The 17,895-nt window shown below is 33.7% G+C and overlaps 1 protein-coding gene across 5 annotated transcripts; it reads right to left on the bottom strand.

Annotated features, from left to right (window-relative positions):
* On the bottom strand, positions 3,875–6,578 carry LOC109707121. 5 transcript variants are annotated; one of them, XM_020228216.1, is made up of 4 exons: positions 6,459–6,569; positions 6,071–6,266; positions 4,449–4,773; positions 3,875–4,378 (listed from the first exon to the last, which is right to left on the bottom strand). In XM_020228216.1, exons 3-4 carry the CDS (start codon positions 4,764–4,766, stop codon positions 4,244–4,246), a joined length of 453 nt encoding a protein of 150 aa, XP_020083805.1. In that variant the 5' UTR covers positions 4,767–4,773; positions 6,071–6,266; positions 6,459–6,569; the 3' UTR covers positions 3,875–4,243. The 5 variants fall into 5 exon arrangements, with proteins under 5 accessions (XP_020083805.1, XP_020083806.1, XP_020083804.1 ...); XM_020228217.1 differs by having other exon boundaries at positions 4,449–4,770; positions 6,459–6,568; XM_020228215.1 differs by lacking the exon at positions 6,071–6,266 and having other exon boundaries at positions 4,449–4,770; positions 6,459–6,578.

Here is a 17,895-nt window from a genome sequence, read left to right on the forward strand (position 1 = left end):
CACAAAGAAACAAACCTAGTAAAAAGTGCTTGATAACGTCTTCCAAGCAATTTCTTTTCTAATTAAAGTCTACGTAAAATTATCAACTCATAGAGTGTACAAAATTATACTATAAAGATGTCAATGTGGCATATATTTATCTAAGTAATTGATAAAAATAAAAAACATATAAGTTAAGCAATATGAAAAAAAATGATGCAGATTAATATAATTCATCGGTAAGCAATAAAAGAAACAAAAAAAAAAACAAATCTAAGAACTATAATGGTAAGGATGAAATAGTGCAACCAATAAAGCAAAAGAAATCTCCTTTCAAAGTCTTACTATGAATTCTTTATTGATCTATATATCACATTAAAAAAATTCTAGATATTAGTGAAACATAGAAAAGAAACAAAAAATTACCAAGCAAGCTGAAAATAAAAAACACCCAAGCCTGCTATGCCTAGATAGTTGAAAAGAAACTCAATATTTTTGTTTAATCTAGTACAGTAAAATAGCTCAATAATAAATAGGTAGAAACTTATAGAATGCTTATTACCTCTTTTAGAATCAAAAACTTATTTCTTGTTGAAATTCGGTGAAGGAATTTGCAAAGCCCTTGGTAGGGAAATTGACGACTCCAAAAATATAGGACACGGACAATTTTTATCTTTTTTATATTTTTAGATATTTTTAACCAAATTTCTTAGTGGTAACAAATAGTGTAAAAGATGCACTTTAAAGCTAGGATATGAATGTGAGTTCATAAGAAAATGAGTATCGCCTTGCATGATGATCAGATATGTAGGATTTTGTCTCTTTTTTGTCCCCTTTCATGCTGATCAAAAGTATTCGAATCACTAATAAATGTAGGAATGTCACGTCCCAGATCCTTTTGGAAAGTTAATTTTTGAAAAATTCATCCAAATTTGAAAACAGAATTACAGAAAGCATATCAATTTTTTTTTATAAGCCTTGCTCGAGACATGCACAGACCTACCACACACACAGGGTATTCTCTATTCATGTGGATAAAATCTCTCCTATACATACACGGCGTAGAAGCACAAATACAGAACCACAATCAAGTGAACTAGATGATTTAAGTGTACAACTACCAATCAACCCAATATCAAAATCCAGAATCAACTAAACCACTACAATAGGAAAAACCAAAAAGCAACAAAACTCCAATTACATATGATATCACATAACTACAAGCAGATCACAAGGTACTGAGATACATTAAATCTGAAACTAGAAATTGAGATCACTACAAAACAGGTGATTTATGGTGACAGTTAATTTAGTAACACTTAACACAAGCGCTGGCAAAAATATATTTTAGCAGCGGCTTTAACTAATTACTAGAACAGTTCTAAATCGTCGGTATATAGTAATATAAATATATTTCCCAATAGGGCAATCAGCCGACGAGGGCAAGCCGCATTCACTGGCAAACAATGAGTACAATAAGCAAGGTAAACGAGTAATCAACAATAGTAGGAAAAAGATTAGGCAAACAGATATCATGAACTAAATACAAGAACAGTGCCGCTACTGTAACATGAATCAGATACTAAAATGAAGAATACAAGTCAACCACAGTAGAAAAGAAAACTAACGAGTAGTCATCATAAACAATCAAGTACGAGGTATCGCTACTCTAAACAAGTCATATTGTAACCTGAAGGATCCAACTACTGTAGCAAGATGAAGAACGCACAGTAACATGACCCACTCACGATGAAAGCCGCTACCGTAGGCTAAACAACTACTAAATACCATGCATGACTCAAATCGAGATACTATACATCAACTGGACATACGAATAGTTCAAAGTATACCCAATCCCTGTGGCTCATCACAACGACTCGGCCTAAACTTGCCTATAGGTCTCAAGTACAGTAAACCAAATACCACTCCGGAGGAACACATCAAAACGTACTCAAAGTCGCTAACTCTATCTAAGCGCGATGTATATCAAATCTAGGGGTGAGAACTCAGGGTGGCGAACCCTGTCTACGAAACATCACCTCCTACTGTGCTGGCAACTGAAGTACCCTGGATTAGTAACCCTATCCCAATAATCTAGACTCAACAGTCAAACCACTGCTCGTAGACGACAATAGGAGCTAGGAGCTAAGAGATAACCACAGTGGATGTCAATGAAAATATCAAAATCCAAACTAACCGGATCGACTAGCATGCTACACTAAACGAGTATGTAGAAAAGAGAAAGATAATGCAAGTGACAGACGTGAGCATGCTAAAGACTCAATCACGACGGAGTACATTATCCAATCCTTAGATCAAAATCTGCGGGAATGAACACCGATCGACTAGGTCAATCTCATACTAGATAAATCAACCGACTAACGTAATCACAACTCATCAAGGAATAAACACCAAGTGTATATTCTGCCAAGTCATCACCTACCCTACATGTCATACACGAGATACAAGAGAGCTCAATCAAGAGTCTACCAATCTATACGATAACCAACATGGCAATCAATAGGTATGTAAAGTAAAAGCATGAGTCAATATGAAGTCAATGGAAGTTGTCCTACTCAATTAATAGAATAGATCAAACGGAAAGAAAACGTGGTTAGATACAACTTTACCGACTTGAGAATGGATCACCCATCTCACCAAGTACCCGAGTCCTCAACTCGAAGTGATGGTTCTAGAAGTCAACTGTCTATAGAAAATATCAACATGATCATCATCAATTGGTGACATAAAGTCACCCACACAGTACCACAACACAAAGGAACATTAGATACTTTTACCGATCTCCTGAATTCGTTGAAAATTGCATAAACAAACCGAGATACCACTGCATCTCATGAAGTGTCACAGCTCACCCCAAATGTCTCTAATTCATGCCCGCTGTCCCCCGATACCATATTTTAGCTTTTTGGGACGGCCAAATATAACCTATGCATCAACGGGAGCTACAGCTCCAAAACCAACTCAAATCGGGCTCCGGGGTACTTATTTCGGTACCGGAACCACCTACAACATAATTGCTGCCAAGAAAGACATAAAACATGGCCATGGAATAGAAGGTTGGCCTGATGGTGGAGGTGCCGGAGCTTGCACCTGCCGGCGGCAATGATGATGGCGTCGGCAGGAGACCCAAGCTCGGCTTCCACCAAATCTCCAACAGCAAGGCACGAGTTGCAGGGCTTCAAATAATCCTCAGGTCAACCAGACGAAGCTGATCAAGGTAGGTAGGCTTAGGGCATATACTTATATAGATACATATATATATATATATAGCTATATATGTATACTATATAATTTTATGTAACAAATACAATTTAATCTTCTCGTGCACACAATCTTTATAGTGATGCTCAATTTGCACAGAACCGTTCTCATTGAAAAATTTTGCAGTTTACTGCATTAAACATCATCCTTTTGTGAAAGGTTCCCCAATGATTTCCTTTCTCTAGCTTCAACTATGTGCCAAATTTCACAGGAATCTCAAAATTTCATAAAAAATTGAACCTACATGATCCACTCCCAGTCTAGTTTCACATGAGTCCATCCACTCACAGAAATTTCTGAAATTCTCATATGAAATAATAACTCCTTCGCATGTGGCCCCTTTTTCGCCAATTGCAAAAATTGCAATAAAAGACACCCTCTTTAGAATGTTCACCGTACAATACCTTGGGTACTATAAAGAATTGCCATTAGGCCATCAAGCTTGCCTTATGCTTTACTTTTCCATCAACACCACTTGTTAATAGTAGCATCATTAACAACAGAAATAGCAAAATGAGCAGGAGATAATGGAAGACTTTAAAAAATCCAAAACTTATAGTAGCAGAATAAGGAAAAAAAAGTAAATGTAGCAGTAGAAGCAGCAGTAGAAAAATGAGGAGCAAGGAGTAAAGAATTTTTATATATAAGGTTCAGATTTGGCCACCATCAATTATAAGTTATGACATAAGCTTACACGGCCTTCTACATACTTCAAGTTCCATCATAAGTTATAACACAAGCAAAGTAGAACGTCACTAGAATAGCGGTAGTTATAACATAAGCTTATACGGCCTCATACATACTACAAGTTCCATCATAAGTTATAACACAAGCAAAGTAGAAAATCACTAGAATAGCGGTAGTTATAACATAAGCTTATACGGCCTCCTACATACTACAAGTTCCATCATAAGTTAAAACACAAGTAAAGTAGAACATCACTGGAATAGCGGAAACCTCCAGAGACCCGCAAGACTAAAATCTACTCAACAGCAACAGCACCATCCGGACCAATATTTTGGAGTGGCTGCCTGCATAGCAGACAGAGTTTCTTCTTCTGGATCTCTTGCCCGCTAGTAGCACCCACCTCTGATGGAAACTGTGTCGATTTGCCAAGCTGATGGACAGAAAGTTAGAAATTGAAATGCTGCACTGTTGAGAGAAAGAGAACGGGTCAGCTTGCTCACCTCATTTGCCCTGACCTCATTTGCACTGCTTCTCACTACCCTCCGGCAATAATTTCCAACTATCTCCTCATGTGTCATGTCGAAAAACGTGTTTAGCCCAACCCGGGAACGTGGTCCCTTAACCATTCGCTTCTCTGCACGGCACTTGTTTATAAAGTCCACATTTTTGCAAAAGATTGCAAATCGCCGCTCCTTCTCCGCAGCATCCGCATACGTGCGTTTGAACTTTTTGATCAATAGCTCAAACCTCCCACGCCTCACCATTTCTGTTGCCCAAGAGACGGCCTTGCCGGTGAGTCCATTGGCAAAGGTATTCATGCTGCTGCTGAGATGGAAAATAATTGTTTGTTTCGGTAGATCGAAAATCGAGACTCCAAGGAGAAAAAGAAATCCAATAGACACATAGTAAAAGGAAATTAATAGAATTCGAATGAAAAGTACTCGGGGTCTTTTTTTTTCTAAAAACTTGTTGAGAAATACTCCAAAATCTTTGAGAATTATTTACTTAAAATTGCATTAACTAGTGGAATCAAACAATAGGTAAACAAGATCTGCAATCTCTATAATTCTAGAATTTGCAGCAGCCGGATAGGACATAAAGAAGATAAAGTCGAATGTAAGAACCCTAAAGAGGAAAATATGATTCAACACATCTGACTTGCATCAGGTGTACGACAAAAGCAGACCATAAAAATTAGGTCAGAAAATGAAACTAATCACAAACATGTCAAATAAAAGTTGAGAAACATCTAAATTCTTTTCAACAAAAGATAACTATCGTAGGCCCAAAAATGACAGTACCCTATGTCTGGCGCACTATGTATACAAATGCCAAAGAAAACATAGATCAGATCAAGCGTACGACTCCAAATTGCTTGACCAACAAAAAATAATCAGAACAAACATAAAACTGTTTGGAGCAAGAAGAAAACAGATTACAAGATATTGAGAAAGAATAGGAAAAAATATATATATTAAATGTAAACTCTGATTTGTGTTAGCAAATCGATTTAGGTCAGGTCGGCGAATATATATATTTCAGTACAGAATCAGTTGTTTCAAAAACCAGTATTCCAGTTCCAGTTCCAGTTCCAAACCGGAACAGCAACCAGCCAACCCGTTTATCTCGGTGCTAAAACTTCTCTGGCAAACTGGCCTTGCACTCATGCTTCTAAAAGCACAAAAAGAGCCACTATCAAAGCCATCAGAGTCAATGTTTGTTAGTTGGATCACAAACCCAGGTAGATGGTAATATTAGCAAATATAGTACAAATCCTGCCTTCATAAGAGGAGCAAATCAAAATAATTGATGCTTCGTCTGGATGGAGAGATTTAAAAAATGAAAAGAAAAGAAAGCAATTTCAAGAAAAAAAGGTTAGAAAAGAGTAAAACCTAAAGAAAAAAAATTTAGAACGACAAACCACTCACACCTGGACACGACTAATGTTTTGCTGTTTGTTGAATTACAAATAAGAAGATGAAGATCCCCACATCGGGTAACACTTTCATAGATTTTACAAGCAATTGGAAAGAGAAAGAAGGGGTAAAAGCGGTCCGATTCCAGAATTTAAAAAAAAAAAAAAAAAAACACTAGAAATAGAAAATCTGAACAGGAAGCGAACCTAGATGAACCCAGATGAGCACCCTACGCGAAATCCTCCTCCGAGATTGTCGGAATAGTGCAGAAGAGGCACAAAAACATGTATTTCACAGGTAAAAAAGAGACCTAGATGCCATCAATTACAGTGCTTTCAAAAGGGATAGGTCGTCTTCAGAACTTCTCAATATTCCTTCGTCTAGGGTTTCCCTGTTTCTCATCTGGGCCAAACCGAGGTTGAATTTCAACAATAAAATAAAATCCTATCGTGTTAAAACACAAACAAAACCCTAGACGACGTCAGATTGAAAACGACAATAAACTAGACGAACTTAGATTATAAAAAAAAAAAAAAAAGAAATTGGGTAATCTAGTTCCAAAACACTCTTTAAAGAAGGGATTCATTCGAATACCTCAAAGATGTGGAGGGAGATCGGACGAGTGAGGGCGAAGAGACGAAAAGGGTCAAAGGGGAACGACGAAAGCGATCGGGCTTTAATGAAAGAAAAAGGGACAATTTCATAGATACCCAAAATATCATGTATGCCCTTCTAAAGTTTAAAATATAACATAAACCCCTATAAACATTAAAAATTAACATTAAAAATGGGTTAACTTTTAATATCACCAGTTTAGTAAAAATGTATGGAGATTCCCTCAACTATATATCATTTTAAAACAGCTCCCCACAACTTTTATATTTTAGTTGACATCGCATTAATTTTTAATTTTTTATAAAATTAACTAATTTTAGTGTACAAAAAATGAGAATTTTGTTTTTTTTTTTTTATGATTTCACTAAATCTAGTAGCTTTATTTTTATTTTAGCAAATAAATAACTATGTATAAAAATTTAAATAAAAATAAAAGTTGAGGATTTTTTTNTGGTGCGATTAAAGTTTTAGCCCTTAGATGAAGCGATATACAGTTAAGATGATAGCAGTCCCCTGGGGTTGAGTGGTTGGTTGATTGAATAATATGATCTAACAGAGAAAAATGGTTAAAGGAGTTAATCTAACGACAGAAAATGTGATAGAACTAAGTGTTTGATGCTATCAATAGTATCGTAGTCGGACTCCTATAATAATAAATATAAGATAAATTTGTGCAAAATTTATCCGAGATATAAATCATTTTGAATTGAATATTCGATCTTCCAAAATTTGATTTTACTTTGCAATTGTTCACTTTATTTGATTTTGATTAGTCAATGGTATTTTAGCTTTAAAATATAAACTAATTTTTTATTTTTAAAAATTTATATTTACAAAAATTGTCTTGAAATGCTTATTAGTAATTTTACTATTGATAAGAGATAAAGGTAAAAATGATATTTTAAAAATTTAACCCCATTTCATATGAACATTAACGAATTTTAACGAGTGGAGGATATCTATAATAATTTTTTATATATTAGAGGGTATTCATTATATTATCAATTTTAGAAAGTTATTGATAAAATTAATAGTGCCCAGAAGGGCATATTAAATTATCCCAAAGAAAAAAAAAAACTAAATTATACCTCTCGTCCTCAAGCTATTGACATAATATTTTGGTCCTCAAGCTATTAAGTAGCATAAATTTTCTCAAGAAATGTAGTCGACTCGACTACATTTCAACATCGCTAATTTTGTAACCTTTTTTATTTCTTTTAATTAGTATATATTCATTTTATTTATCTTATTACAAATGGAAGAATTATATTTTATTTCTTTTAATTTAGTATACTTTATAATTTCAGATTTTATACATGTAAGCTCAATAATTTATTAGTAATCAACAGTTAATTACTCTAGGTTTATTTATATAAAATTAATTAATTAAAATTATCAAATTAGATAAAATTGCTAATGAATTTGATAAAATTTCTTATTTTTTTAGATTAAAATTATTTAGTTCCATTAAAAAAAAAGCAAGCTAGCATGATCTTTTATGGTCTAGCAGAAAAGACAAACTCTTTTTTGTGAAAGTGAAAAAAATAAACTTTAACTGTTTTGAGAAAAATACTATATGAACACTTACACAGGACTTTAAGATTTACAGCCCCAATACAAAGTTTATTAAAAACTTTGCATTTTTAGCTTAAAAAAAAGGCTAAATTACAGAAAACCCCCTTGTAATAATTCGCTTTTTCACTTTCCCTCCCTGGCATTTAAAAACCTACACTTTGCCCCCCTGTAAAATAAAAAATGTGCACTTCACCCCCTACCGTTAGGGTTCCGTTAAAAAATATATTTTTATGCCGAAAATACCCCTCCGCCATCTTTCTATTGCTTCGCCTTCCTCCGGCTCGCCGCCTCGCCGCTTCGCCGCCTAGCCATCCTCCACTGCCTCACCCTCACCCATATCCCCTTCGCCGTCCTCCGCCGCCTCGCCCTCGCCTTCTTTGCTCTTCTCCTACTGTCGCCCACCTCGGTTTTCTCTTACTGTCGCCGAAATCGAGGGCGGCGAGGGTGCAGGAGGAGAAAGGGAGCAGGTGGAGAAGGAAATGAAGAGAAATCGCGGCCGATTGAGGTGGAAATCGCGGCCGAACGAGGGGGCGGCCGAGAAAGATGGGGAAGAAGACGACAATGCCGAGGGGCAAAATGGTCATTTTACACACCGTAATCCCTCTGTGAACATTTTTTATTTTACAGGGGGACAAAGTGTAGGTTTTTAAATATAAGTGGGGGAAAGTGAAAAATCGGGTTATTACGGGGGGATTTTCTGTAATTTAGCCTAAAAAAAGATCCTTTGAATGGAAGGATGTAAGATATACATCTTCTTTTGGAAAATGATTCAGTATTTTATTTTATTAAAAAAAAATTAAACGATAATAACGAAGGTTGAAAATATAATTTTATTATGTAGCAGATTACAAGGTGATTTTTATGTGAGGGTATTTTTTTAATCAAATTAGGCAAAATGTTAAGAAAGGTTTAATTAATATTCCAAATTTAATATTAATTTTGTACTAATTTAAGTATTAATTTAAGATTTGATTGATATTCTAATTTTTTTAAAAATAATTTTAAAATATAGTTTTTTTTTCCAACCGTCCATAAAAAATAAAAGACTAAATTTAAAAAATAAGAAAAAAAACGATATATACGAAGAATGAAAAAAAATCCACATAAAAAAGCAAATTTAATTCTCATTTTAAAAAAAAAAATCCTCACATTTTTTCCTCTTAAGTTTGAGGTTATGTCTCTTGGAGAGAAAGCAACAAGCCAAAATACTCTCTTGGACTGCGTTTGGTTCGAGAATAAGTAAAAAATGGGCATTCCGGGGATATGTATAAATTCAGGTATAATCAGAGATTAGATTAATTTTACGTTTGGATGAAAATTGGATTATTTCTGAAAATAAAAAAAAAAGATGGAATAAAAATTAAAGTGAGTAGTTATAAATAAAAAATAATAATATTATTTTTTTACATTTGTCACGCCCCGGATTGCACGTTTTTCGGGTACGTCGACAAATCCGCCGTATACAAAGCAATTTTTCCTATATACGAAGTGATAGCTGTACCTGTAAATCATACAATACTACAAATAATAGTATAGAACTGTAAGAGTCCAACGGGTAAAAATAGAAAAAAATTTCATATACATACGAACATCCAGGTATACAAAAATGCTCGCCCAGCGAGATACAACAACTACAAGTATGTATAAGAAACTAAGAAACTAGTACTACTTGCAGCTGGTAACCACTGGAACAGCAGCAACTGGAAAGTGCTCTAACCGGCAACGCCCTTACCATGATCAGTCTCCGAGGAAGCAGTAGCCAGAGCAGCAGGCTCTGCAAAAAATAGGATAACAACTGGGCATGAGAACTACTGTAAAAACAAGTAGTCCTCAGTGGATGCGGCCCTCGCATCGTCGGTCCACCCACTAAGTCTACAGTAAAAAGTAAGGATAGTAGGAAGAGCTGGAAGAAATCTACAGCTAAAAATCATTACACTATCCTACTCTACACTAATCAACTGTAGAAAATGTCAATCCTGATCCAATCTAACCGGGATTGTAAGCCTACCCGTCCCTGGGACTGTGAACACACCCGTCCCGCCCGGTTGAGACTATACAGCTATTTCCACACTAACAGTCCGTGGAGAGCAAGTCCAATCTGCACGAACGACACCAACGCAAAAGTACAGCGCCCGCCTCCGGAGTGACACTCGTGGGAGCTACCCAACCGAGTATGCAAGCGTATCTCTGTCGAGCTCAATCAAGCTCCCACAAGCCAAAGTCAAGTAAATCAAGTCCAACTGGCCTAACAATCAACAAATCACGTGCCTCGGCACAATCTGATGTCAAAATGGCGATATAGATCCACCGTCAACCCTGACGGCTCCCAACAGTTCGGAACAGTCTGAATGTTATCGAAAAAATATACTCGGCATCCCAGTATGAGCGTAACTAAAATCTAAACTATCCGGGGTATCCACCACACCGATACTGCAGCGATACAAAATTACAACGGCTCCTAAAGCTAAATCAGATAGTTTAAGCATATGACAGGTAATAGTCGCAGTTTTCTCATAAGTCAAATCTAAGTCCAACATCTGCTAGTAGATACAAACAAATGACAAGGCTCCAATTCATATTTTATGAATAACTATACTAGAATCCATAAATTGAGCAATTGCAATAAACAACCTGCTACCTCGCACACATGCCGACTATATATATAAATGCGCTTAGAAACTAAACCGACGATTAATCCACCTCGATACCAATCCGGCGCGATGTCGAGAACGGCGGAATCGCACCCTCACCTGGCCTCCTCGTTATGCTACAGTGACGAACGCACGCTCGAACTGCACCGTGGTGCCACGTCGGTGACACTCGAACTCCAACCGAGCTCCTCCACCATGCACGGTCAAGCACAAGGAGAATAGAGAGCAGAAAATCCTCTCATCTCTGTTCTCTCGATCCTATATAGGGAGGGAGAAGGAATGGTGATACAATCAAGGCAAGAAAATTATCAAAAAGTCCCTTACATACCCCGGTGTACCAGTACACGGGCACATATATCGGTACAAATGCCAACCCGAGAGCAGTCTGTGAGGAAACAAGTGAAGTGTACCGGTACGCCCCGGATGTTGTACTGCTACAATAAGATGTACCGGTACGCCTTGATAGTTGTACCAGTACAGCAAGCTGAAAAATCTGCTATTTGCAAATTGTAGTGCTAACTTCCTACTCTTGCGTCGTTTTGAGTCTGTTTTGCGTCTTTTTCGCGCCAACGCGACTCGGACTTGTCCCGACACTCTCTAGAGCTGTCGACAAGCCTCAACTGCAAAACACCAGGGATACCACAATATTAGAATTTAAATTTTTATATTTTATATTTATATATTTTATATTTATATTTTAAAATTTAAATGATAAATTTTTAAATTTTAAAAATCAAAATTAAATTTTAAAATCTCAAATTTATAATTTTAAAAATTAAAATCTTAGATTTTAAACTTTAAATTTAAGAGGAAATTTTAATTCAAAAATACAAAATATCAAATTCTAAATAAAAAATAAAATATCAAATTTTAAAATTTAAAATTAAACATTTTAAATTTTAAATTTTAAATTTTATAATTTTAAAAATTATAAATTTTAATTTTTAAACTTACGAAATTTAAATTTTATAATAATTTAAAATTCTCTCACACACACACTCTCTCTCTCTCTTCACGGGTGGAACAAGCTAGGTTATCCCAGCTAACAAACTGGGATAACCCAGCTTGTTCCACTTTGGGGTGGAAACACTAATTCCTTCCTTAACGAGCTATTTTTAGAATAGAATAGCTCGTTAAGAAAAGAATTAGTGTTCCTATCATTTTCTATTTGTGTTTGGGGGATAAAGATGGAATAAACCCTTTATTCCATTTTTATCTCCCAACCAAACATAGCCTTGGAGAAGAATTAACAAGAGACTATACAAGTCTATAATCATTTCTCTAGTTCTCTTTTGGAGATTTTAACTATTAGAATTTGAAGAGGTCTTGGGAAATGAGAAGGTTTTAAAATAGTTTTTTTTTTGACATTTTAAAATAGAGTTTGGAGAGGGCTCGAAAAATGAGAAGGTTTTGAAGTAGTTTTTTTTTTTTTTTTTGAGATTTTGAAGTTTAAAATTAAGATTTAGATTATAAAAATATATATTTTTTGTGTTTAAATTATAAAAGTGTAAATATTTTTTTGACCTTTAGAATCAGATTTAATGGTTTGAATTTTTTAAATATTATATCATATTAAATTTGTTCGCGTTCAGGTCGGGTTTGAGTTCGGGTTCAAGTTCAGGTTGTTTTAAAATATTCATATTCAAACTCAAATCCATCGGATTTTTTTTTATATCCATACCCGAATCTATATCCGGATAAAATTCATTCTGTTCGGATTTGAATTTGGATAAAATTCAAATATTCATATCCATTTACATCCCTAATCTTGAGAGGTAAGCAGGCTTAAAATTGGGTGTGTGATTATCTCTACACCTGCTACCGCTATCTGGATCTGGATAGTTACGCAGCCACCATGCTAGGATGTCAACCGACGGGTTTTAAAAATCCAAATTCGAACATGACTATCAAATCTGAAGTCCGAACCCGAATCCGAATACGAACCCGATGGATTTTAAAAATTTATATCCAAACCCGAACCCGAGCAAAAATTCGAAACCCCAACCCAAGCAAAAATTCGAAATCCGAACCCGAACTCAAAAACTCGAATCCGAATCCGGAACAAATCTGAACGCAACCAAAAACCCGAAACCCGATTCTAAACCAGAAAACCCGAACCCGAAAATAATATTTACCAAATTTCAAAATATATTATACAAAAAAACTAAAGTTTAAAAATACATATTCAAATACAATATTAAATATTCATACCATAAGAGAAAAATAAAAGTTTAAAAAAATACATAGATCTAAAAAATTAACTCATAAGAACTAAAGGACTAAAATTAAAAATGCTAATTAAGAAAAAAAAAACAAATTTTTTTAAAAATTTAGAAAAGAAAGAATAGTTCCATAGCCCAACAACCCATAAGCACCAAGAGATTACTAATTAAAAGAAAAATAAAATAAAATTTTCTAAAAGTTTTTTTAAAAAATAGTTTCATTGTCCAAAAATCCATAAGATTAAGAGACTAAAGTTAAAATTACTAATTAAGAGAAAAATAAAACAAAAAGATTTTTAAAAAACTAAAAAAGATTCATTACCCAACACCTCACAAGATCTAAGAGAGTAAAGTTAAAAATACTAATTAAGAGAAAAACAAAACAAATTTTTTAAAAAAATTTTAAAAAAAAGATAACTTCATTACCCAACAATTCACAAGAACTAAAAAACTAAACTTAAAAAATAAGAAAAAAGACATATAGATAAGAAGAATAAAAAAAAGCTACATAAAAAAAACAACCTTCATTCTCAAATTATTTTTAAAAAATCCTCACCTTTTTTTCTCATAGGTTTGGAGGAAGAAAGAAGCGAGAAACCCTCTTGACTTCTTGAAGAGGAATTAATAGGAGACTACAATGTTTTAACTCCTAGGGTTTCGGCACAACTTGGGACGGCTTTGAAATTTGAACATTAAAGTTTAGGTTATAAACATATATGTATTTTGGTTTGGGTTATAAAAGTGTTAAGTATTTTTTTAGCCCTTAAATTCAAATCTAATGGTTTGAATTTTTTTATATATTATATCATATTAAATTTGTTCTTATTCTGATTTGAGTTCGAGTTTTTTAAAAATATCTAAATTCGAACCCAAATTCGTCAGATTTTTTTTAATATTTATTTTCGAATTGATATCCATTTACATTAGGTAAAATCAACTACATTCTGGTTTGGATTAGAATTAAATTCGGATATCGGTATCCATTTACATCCCTACACCGTGCTCACCTACTAAGAGATAAAGCAGTAAAACAGTATTTCACTGTTTATGTCAAGAGGCATTTGAATCACATTATCTAAAATTCATAGATATTAAAAAAAAAAACAGAAATTTCGTTCATAGTAATAAAAAAATTAAAAATATTATAATTCCTCCGACATTTAATTCGCGCAATTATTATTGAAGATTATAAAGATTGTAAAATTTTATAATAGACTGATCCTATGAAGATTATGAGTTTTGCTGCCACAACCAACTTAAAGATTCGAAACATCAGACCATCACACTTTATATGGAGCCAAATTTAGATATAAAAGTAGCAGAAACATTAGAAAAAAGCAAAAATCACGAGTAAATGAGTCCTTAGACAGACTTCAGCATAAGTTATAACATAAGCTTATACGGCCTCCTACGTACTACAAGTTCCGTCGTAAGTTATAACACAAGCATAGTAGAACATCAGTGGAATAGCGGAAACCTCCACAGACCAGCAAGGCTAAAATCTACTTAACAGCAACAGCACCATCCGGACCAATATTTTGGAGTGGCTGCCTGCATAGCAGACAGAGTTTCTTCTTCTGGATCTCTTGCCCGCTGGTAGCACCCACCTCAACTGATGGAAACTCTGTCGATTTGCCAAGCTGATGGAAAAAAAGGTTAGAAATTGAAAAAACACTGCATTGTTGAGAGAAAGAGAACGGATCCGCTTGCTCACCTCATTTGCCCTGGCCTCATTTGCCCTGCTTCTCGCTGTCCTCCCGCAATAATTTCCAACTATCTCCTCATGCGTCATGTCGAAAAACTGGTTTAGCCCAACCCGGCAACGTGGTCCCTTAACCATTCGCTTCTTTGCACGGAACTTGTTTATAAAGTCAATTCTTTTGCAAAAGATTGCAAATCGTCGCTCCTTCTCTGCAGCATCCGGATACGTGCGTTTCTACTTTCTGATACATAGCTCAAACCTCCCACGCCTCACCATTTCTGTCGCCCAAGAGACGGCCTTGCCGGTGAGTCCATTGGCAAAGGTATTCATGCTGCTGCTGAGATGGAAAATAATTGTTTGTTTCGGTAGATCGAAAATAGAGACTCCAAGGAGAAAAAGAAATCCAATAGACACATAGTATGAGGAAATCAATAGAATTCGAATGAAAAGTACTCGGGCAGTATTCATTTAGAAATGAAATCTTTTTATTTCTAAAAACTTGTTGAGAAATACTCCAAAATCTTTCAGAATTATTTACTTAAAATTGCATTAACTAGTAGAATCAAACAATAGGTAAACAAGATCTGCAATCTCTATAATTCTAGAATTTGCAGCAGCCGGATAGGACATAAAGAAGATAAAGTCGAATGTGATAACCCTAAAGAGGAAAATATGATTCAACACATCTGACTTGCATCTGACTTGCATCAGGTGTACGACAAAAGCAGACGCATAAAAATTAGGTCAGAAAATGAAACTAATCACAAACATGTCAAATTAAAGTTGAGAAAACACGTAAATGTTTTCCGGACAAAAGATAACCATCAGAGACCCTAATAAAATAACAGAACCCTTATGTCCTATGTATTATGTATCCAAATGCCATAGAAACATAGATCACATCAATCGTACGACTCCAAAATGCTTGGTCAAAACAAAAAAACGAATGCATAGAGATAAAAAAGAAGTAAACTCTGGTTTGTGTTAGCAAATCGGTTTAGACCAAATAGCGAACGAAAAGATATGGGAGTCTATTTAAAGGGGAAAAAAAATATGATTAATTAATTATTAATCGAGAGAACAATTAATAGCGAACTATTCAAGATACATTGGAGCGTCTTCAATAACATTCACCCGATATAAAAATAAAATAAAATCCCAATATAATAATATAAGATAAGCCCGAAGACTTCATCTTCTCTAAAATTAAAGAACAACAACGAGAGCCATTATCAAAGCCCATCAGAGGGAACGCTTTGTTAGTTGGATCACAAACTCAGATCGATAGATGGTAATATTAGCAAATAAACTACAAATCCGTCCTTCGTAAGAGGAGCAAATCAAAATAATTGATGGTTCGTTTGGACGGAGAGATTAAAAAAAAAAAAAAAAAAGATTAGTCCATTTCCAAAACCTTTTTAAAGAATGGGTTCATTCGAATACCTTAATAAGAGAGGGAGATCGGTAGCAAGAAGGCAAAGAGGCGAAAAGGTTCAAAGAAAGGAGCAACGAAGCGATCGGGGTTTAATGAAGGAAAAACTTCAAAAGGCCCCCTGTGGTTCCTCTCTTTTTTATTTAGTACTTTATGGTTTAAAGTGTATCAAATTAGTACCATGTGGTTTCTCATTTTATCACTTTAGTATCCTGTGGTTAAAATTTATCAAGTTAGTACTCTGTATTTTTACTTTTGTATCAAGTTAGTACCATGTGGTTTAAAAGGTTTTAAATCATATGGTACTAAAATGATAAGGTACGAAACTACAGCGTACTAACTTGATACATTTTAAACCACAGGATATTAAAGTAAAAAATGCAAAACCATAAAGTACTAACTTGATACACTTTAAACCCCAGGGTCCTAAGATGAGAAAAAATAAAACCACAATAGAGTTATTTGAAGTTTTTCTTTAATGAAAGGAAAATGCTAAATTAGACTTTTTGTCCCGAAACTATTGGGTATACTACTTTTGGTCTTCAAAATTTTAATTCACGATCACTTTTTGCAGGAACTTTTTAAATTATTAAAATTAAGTAGCATAATTTTTCTTAAAACATATAATTTGACTAGCATAGCTTTAATTTAATTGACTAATAAGGTGAGGTATTAATTATTATCTTATCTTCAATCACAAAAATATTACATCAATTTTGCATCAGCATAATATAAGCATGATTTTAAAAAAAATAGAATTAATTTCATCACGATCCTTCCATCCGCCCTAGTAACATAGCAACCTTCCAAAAAATGTCAATATCAAAAATAAAAAATGCCCTTTAAATTATAAAATTATTAAAACCATTCATAGTACTCATATTCTATTAAAAATATAGTTTAAATATCTATTTTACTCCTCTCACACTTACAAATATTGTAATACATAATTTATGATTAAGATAGTATGTATTTATTATTTGTATTTTTCTAGTTTAATTTAATTATTTTAATATATCTTTATTTTGACTAATATAGTATGTCTTTATCTTGTTTTTTTTAATTAGTATATATTCATTTTATTTGTTTAATTACGAATGGAAGAATTATATTTCTTTTAATTTAGTATACTTTTTTACTTCAGATTTTATACTTAGCTAAGCTCAAAATTATATTAAATTTAATAATTTATTAGTAATCAACTGTTAATAACTCTAGGTTTATTTGCATAAAATTAATTAATTAAAATTATTAAATGAGATAAAATTTTAATGAATTTGATAAAATTATTAAATGAGATAAAATTTTAATGAATTAATTAAAATTATTAAATGAGATAAAATTTTAATTTTGACATATCTCTTATGCAAATATAGAGGTTATTATTTCATACACTCGTATACCAGGTGCAAGCAATAGTTTCCTAGAGAGGATGGAAAAGCATAGAGAAAGGAGAAATTATTGCTTGCACCTATTTGGTTTCATGCAATTTTAATTTCCCTACAATTGCTAATGCACGACTCAATTTTTGTATCTGGTTTAGTGGAGTTGAGTGGAGCTATGAAGTTATATTGTATTGTAACATTACTTAGTATCTTTTTTCTGTTAGTTAGGGGAGTCCTCAAGCTACATTTTAGACCTTCCAAGTATGCAGTTGATAATACTTTGCTAATTTGATCGTTTCCTAATATTAGTCTAATAAAATTTTATGAATGATTTTCTTTAGCACCGGTTATAGTTTCATTTTAGACATTTTTTTAGCTGTTTTTAAATTTAAATTTTCTACTTTTTTAAAATTTACTGCTTCTTTTATCACTTCTCATTATAATGCAGT

The sequence above is a fragment of the Ananas comosus genome, linkage group 3, assembly GCF_001540865.1.
Source record: "Ananas comosus cultivar F153 linkage group 3, ASM154086v1, whole genome shotgun sequence".
Lineage (NCBI taxonomy): Eukaryota > Viridiplantae > Streptophyta > Magnoliopsida > Poales > Bromeliaceae > Ananas > Ananas comosus.

Bases quoted from the DNA above. Each gene is read 5' to 3' on its own strand.
- LOC109707121 (XM_020228214.1), bottom strand. From the start codon at position 6,568: ATGAAATTGTCCCTTTTTCTTTCATTAAAGCCCGATCGCTTTCGTCGT. The intron at 4,774-6,458 runs GTATTCGAATGA...TTTCCATCTCAG, and splicing joins TCTCCCTCCACATCTTTGAG to CAGCAGCATGAATACCTTTG. The intron at 4,379-4,448 runs GTGAGCAAGCTG...TCTGTCCATCAG, and splicing joins ATGAGGTCAGGGCAAATGAG to CTTGGCAAATCGACACAGTT.